This window comes from Rattus rattus, chromosome 7 (assembly GCF_011064425.1).
Source record: "Rattus rattus isolate New Zealand chromosome 7, Rrattus_CSIRO_v1, whole genome shotgun sequence".
Classification (NCBI taxonomy): Eukaryota; Metazoa; Chordata; class Mammalia; order Rodentia; family Muridae; genus Rattus; species Rattus rattus.
The window spans coordinates 13,204,385-13,210,384 of NC_046160.1; the positions used below are offsets into that span (position 1 = coordinate 13,204,385).

The window sequence follows — 6,000 nt, forward strand, 5'->3', positions numbered from 1 at the left end:
CATGCATTTTTGCACATTAATAAATTATATACGCTTCAGGTAACATTAAATGAATTCTGAAATAGATATGTAACTGCAAATGGTGACCCTGAGCAAGTATTGACTGCTAGGAGTATGAGCCTTGGTACTTTGTCTTCAGATCTAAAGTGTAACACAAGTGATTTTTGTATAAGATGCTTTGCTACAGGCCCCTCTGAACTAAATGCTTTTGTGAAATAAGGATTAGTTTCACTTGCTAGTAATGGTCTGCTTTGAGTGCAGCTAGACTTTGTCTGTGTTTATATTTTCTTTGGGGGCATTGTTTTTTTTTTATAAATTTTTATATTCTAAAATTTACCACTTTGGGTAATTCCTCAGTGTTAGAGTGGATTAATAGTAATTATATTAAAGCTTTGCAACAAAAGACAGTTTTGTGTGTTTGAAAACTTGTGTGTGAATCTGGTTGTTCACACAGGAGTTCTTAATTCCCAGGACTCAGCACATTTTGGGATTACATGTTTATCTCTGTCCATTTCCTGAGCGCATGGTGGTACATTGTCTGCAAATCAGTTTGGGCACAAATCCCAGTCAGACAGGGAGTCTATTAAGCCTGTGCCATACTCCTAATACTGACACACCCTTCTGAAGGGAAGGGAAAGAAGAGAGTGATCATTTTTCTGTTCATTTCCATAAACTACTTGTTGTGTATAATTATGTTAATAGGAATTTATAGTCACGGGGCTTTTTTTTTTTTTCACAGTAATGGTTTGTTTTATTTTCTTTTAGGCAACAGCTGAGGCTAATAACCTTGCAGCAGTAGCAGGAGCAAGAGATGCCTATTGTAAAAGTATGGAGCAGGTTTGTAACCAGTGTTTCAAGGCTCTGTGCTACTTACTTACTTACATACTTACTTATATTTAAAGTAGTTGGACTGATTTGCACTTTACATATTGTCATGCTACATTATTCTGTAATTGTCTTTTTATGGTTTCTGCTGGAATAGATTGTTAGTTCCATGGCTAGCATGTAGGGTATGTTTTCTGACTTTTAATTAAGAATTTTCAGCCTGGGATGGACGTAATAGTAGCTTGAGACCAGTAGCAATCTCTGCACTAAGTGCTCCTCTTTGAAGCACTGTGTTACGTGTCCTTTAATCTGTCCCTTTGCTTAGTAATCTGTTGTGCTGCTTTTGTTTCCTGGTGGGTGGAGACCAGTCAGAGAGGGCAGTGTAAAAAGCTGCGTTTCCACTGTTGGTGGTTTAGTCACACTTGGAGAGTTACTTGATTGACACGGTGTCTTATAGTTCCTATTGTTGCAATGAAACACCACGAGCAAAAGCAAGTTGGGGAGGGAAGGGTTTATTTGGCTTACACTTCCACAATGCTGTTCATCACTGAAGGAAGTCAAGACAGGAAATCAAGCAGGGCAGGAACCTGGTGGCAGGGGCTGATGCAGAGGACATGGAGGGGTGCTGTTTACTGGCTTGCTCGCCCTAGCTTGTTCAGCTGCTTTCTTATAGAACCCAGGACCACCAGCCCACGGATGGCCGGCACCACCCACAGTGGGCTGGGCCCTCCCTCACTGAGCACTAAGAAAATGCCTGACAGCCGATGTTACAGAGGAGCTTCTCTGTTGAGGCCCCCTCCTTCCTGATAGTTCCAGATTGTGTGTCAAGAGACACAAGACCAGCCAGCACAGACCGTTAATGTGATCACTTACGAGTCATGTTCCAGTTTAAAGCAGCTGTGTTAAGTGGCTTAATTTCATGCAACTAAAATCTTTCAGCAGGGAACCTCTTCAGGTATTGCTAGTAGCGTGTCCTCTCTCACTGTAATTTGGCTTATACAGGTATGTGGTGGCGATAAGCCGTACATTGCACCTTCAGATTTGGAGCGAAAACACCTGGATCTCAAGGAAGTGGCGCTCAAACAGTTTCGTTCTGTGAAAAAAATGGGTGGTGATGAATTCTGCCGCCGTTATCAGGACCAGCTTGAAGCTGAAATCGAAGAAACCTATGCAAATTTCATAAAGCACAATGATGGCAAAAACATCTTCTATGCTGCTCGCACCCCCGCCACACTGTTCGCAGTCATGTTTGCTATGTACATAATCTCAGGACTGACCGGCTTCATCGGCCTGAACTCTATAGCTGTCTTATGCAACCTTGTCATGGGGCTGGCACTGACCTCCCTGTGTACGTGGGCATATGTTAAGTACTCTGGGGAGTTCAGAGAAATTGGAACAATGATTGATCAGATTGCTGAAACACTATGGGAACAGGTTGGTATCTCCTTTGATATTGCAGTGACCTATCTGACTCTGTGTGATTTCCACTTTCCACTTTCTATCTTATTTGTACACTTGCTTTTCCCGTTTTCACAGGAGGATGGGGGTTGGGTGGGCTGTGTGTGTGTGTGTGGTGGGCGGTGGTGTTTTGGTTTTGTTTGTAATGTAGAATCTAATTTAGTTAAAGGCTTGCTTCCCTTTGTTTATAACTACAGTTTACTTTGATTAGCTTTAGTCTTTAATCTCTTTGGTTGATTCTTATAAGCTTAGGCCGGACAGTGGGCAGGGCTAGGTTTACTAATAATTCTTTTCTTTGAGCAAAGATTGTCAACGAGCATTTTAAAGGTAAGGAGAAAAGTTCTGAGCACAGGCAATGCGTTCTTCTCTAACCAATATTAACAAACAACGTAGGAGAAATATGTTAGGTCTTCTTGTCTTCTGTGAGGAGGGTGGCAATTTATTGCAGTACTCTAAGAGATTTCTTCCCAAAGAAAGTTTGACATCTGTCCCATGAAAACACAGAGAGTAGAGCAGAGCAGAGCAGAGCAGCACAGACAGAGGAAGCAGCATCGACTGTAGTCACATGTCAGCCTGAGGCCCTGCCTCAGCTCTTATCCATCACGGGAAACTGTTTCTTACACTCCACCCGGATTGTTTGCGTATAGACGTTTCTCAGTGATCCTCGTTAAGTGCCCAGACATCATCTCATCACACGCAGGGACAGGATGGAAGTGGTAATTACTACAGATGGGCAGTGGTAGACCCCTGGTCTGTGTCACTTGTAGGTCAGTGAGGCGAGGCCTTATTAGAGGTTCAGGTGTGCAGATGTTTGCTTTGGTTTTCAGTTCAAAGACTGAAGGAGGCAGTGATGTTTTTCTGAAGGAAATTGATTAGGTATTATATACCATCATATGACTGTATAAACCAGTGGTTCTCAGCCCCCTAATACTTCAGCACTTTAATATAGTTCCTCATGTTGTGGTGACCCCCAGCCATACAATTTTTGTTGCTCCTTCATAACTGTAATTTCGTTACTGTTAGGAATTGTAATGGAAATATTTGGGGTGGGTGGAAGGTTGCCAAAGGGGCTGTGAGTCACAGGTGGAGAACATTGGAATAAACTAAGCCACCGTATTACCTTGGACCGTGTCTTTTAAAAGACCTCTGGTGTTTAACATCTCCTTTGGAGTTTGTGTTTGGACATTTTGTCAAGGTCAAAGTTTTGTCTCTTAAAACCAGCCTTACTGCTTTGCTCTCCTTTGATATTTTCTAATAGAAGATTAAAGAATCATTATCACATCACTGCTTTAAAAATAATATGCTTTAAACTTTTGAATCAATACTATTCTCCCACCTTGATTTTAATAATTACAGTGTCTTTTGCAATGCTTTCTGTCAGTGTTGATTGTGGGACTTTAGGGGGGCCATTATTGTAGAGGAGCTTCATGGGAGCAGCTCGGCTGTGTGAAGTTATTTTCCGTGTAGTATAGGGAGATGAGAGCCACCAATCACGACCCCTTGTCAGGGAAGACTTGTGCTGTGTGCAGCAGGCCTTGTCTAAAATTCTTTGCATTTCTCTTTTCCTTTGCTTCAGAGGAGTCCCAGGAAGGTGAGAAACTACAAAGTCTGAAATGCTTCTAGTCTTTAACTCTAGCTTCGAGGCATCTGAGTCACTTTCCTAACACATCACTCACTCCGTGTTTTAGGTGTTTTCCAAACTGTTTGAAGTCACTAGACGTCGAATGGTTCATCATGCTGTTTCATCAGCACAGCGACAGAGACTGTCATCCAACAATAACAAGAAGAAAAATTAGACAGTATTTTTAACTTTTTCTCTATCTGAAGTGTTGACACTTATACACATAGGACAATAAGCAGGACCGTGTGGGCCGGTCTGCATAATGCTGTGTACATACCACATTTGATGCTGCACATAGGGTATGGATTGCACATCCGTCTCATAGGATTTGTGAGTGGTTTGAATAAGAGGAAAGTAATTTTTGTTGCATTATAAAATGTCTTAATTGCATTGTTTGTAACATCATAACTTTTTCTTTCTTTTTCTTTTTCTTTTTTATTTTTGGGAGAAGCATCTTTTTATTTCTCACATTCCTGATTATTTTTGTCATTGATTTAAATTGAAATTTTTATATCTGTTTTTATATGTACTCTTTTTTTACCTCATGTTTTTGTTTGTTTTGCACATTTCTCATACCACAGGTATTGAAGCCCCTGGGTGATAATTTGATGGAGGAAAACATAAGGCAGTCTGTAACAAACTCTATCAAAGCAGGCCTGACTGACCAGGTGTCTCATCATGCCCGATTAAAGACAGACTGACAGTTCATCTCCTCACGGACTCCACCCTCCCTTGTTCATGCTTGCTGTACAATGAGAACTCAGATAAATAAACCAAAGTTTACAATCAACTGTAGAAGTAGCTTAGTGTAACTGGCCTCACAGATGGCTGCCACAGAGTGTGAACATTGTTTGTTGGTTTTCAGCCTTCTTTTGATGTCTCCTCAGACCGGCGATTGGCTGAGGAGCGTTAGTTTATCATGCACATTTGTGCCACGTTTAATTCTTTTCTTTCTTTTTACTGAATTTAATGTTAGTGAAATTTGTCTTATGTAAAAGGATATTTCAGGGAAATATTTTAAGAAATCTATTTAGAGTCTCTTTAATATAGTGTCCCATTGAAATTTTAATTTTTAGAGAATTTATGAATCACTGTATCAAGAATCAGATCGGAATGACAATGAAGCCTTTATTGAGCCACTACATTAAAAGTGTATATTGCTTTACTGCCTTCAATGCCAGTATTACATAAATGCATGTATCAGAAACTTCACAGAAATCACATGACAACTCGTAGCTGAGAAGGTAATTCTGAGGTGTACATTGTCTTGCCTTTTTAAATTTGTAAACCTGCCCTGAACGGAGATGCATTATCTGGGAAACTGAGCTGTCTTTGCAGTTTAGCCTTTCATGTACATAAAATACGCCATTAATTTTATTGGGGGAGAAATTCCATCCAAAAATGTTGCCTACAGCTGTGAGTTAAGAGTGTCTGTACAGTGTGTAGCTTTTATTTTCTAAAAATTACAGGTAGGGCATGTATATGAATTATAAATATATAAATACAATTTTGTATTAAAAGTTTTGTAGTTTATGGCAAAATCTGGTTCTGCAGTAGGCTAATAAGTACAGTCCTGTGAAAGGAATGTCTGTGGCTCATGTCAGTGTGTGAATGCATAGACAGTTTGAAGTTTTGATATATTTGTGATATTTATCTTCCTTGAGCACTGCAATCTCACCCCCAAGAGAATTCAATGGGAATGTTTTATTGTGACTTGTCCTCTGTTGCATTTTAAAGTTATTTCCTGTAATTTATTTTCAGTACATAATTAAAAATTTGTTGTATATATAAAATGAAAGTTGTGATTCTTTTTTAAGGGGTTCCTTCAAGTGTGTATCTCACCATATAACTCGTGTTTGTTGATGCTGAGAGGGAATGGGTTAGGGTGCACAGTTAGAGCTCAAGGCATTGTACTTCAAAGCTAAGCGTGTAAAGAGTTATTTTTCTGTGTCTGTACTTGGAAGGATATTTTTTCGTGATAGCCTGCCTGGGGATTTATTAATTTTAATCTCTCTATCTCTACACTATCCCCATCTTGTGTGTGTGTGTCTGTGAGAGAGAGAGAGAGAGAGAGAGAGAGAGAGAGAGAGACAGAC

At 40.0% G+C, this 6,000-nt stretch overlaps 1 protein-coding gene across 4 annotated transcripts in view; it reads left to right on the plus strand.

Annotated features, from left to right (window-relative positions):
- Positions 1 to 5,697, plus strand: part of Atl2 (atlastin GTPase 2) — a 41,517-nt gene extending 35,820 nt beyond the window's left edge. The window contains exons 11-15 of one of the 4 annotated variants that reach the window (XR_004388572.1): positions 766 to 837; positions 1,828 to 2,259; positions 3,860 to 3,874; positions 3,972 to 4,203; positions 4,486 to 5,697. Coding sequence is in view for 3 of the 4 variants with exons in the window: in XM_032908843.1 (XP_032764734.1) it covers positions 766 to 837; positions 1,828 to 2,259; positions 3,860 to 3,874; positions 3,972 to 4,079 (627 nt within the window). In the remaining variant the exon portion in view is untranslated. Of the gene's footprint in view, positions 1 to 765; positions 838 to 1,827; positions 2,260 to 3,859; positions 3,875 to 3,971 lie in introns of all 4 variants that reach the window. The other 3 variants (XM_032908843.1, XM_032908845.1, XM_032908844.1) reach the window with 3 other exon arrangements.
- The last annotated feature ends 303 nt before the right edge of the window (positions 5,698 to 6,000 follow it).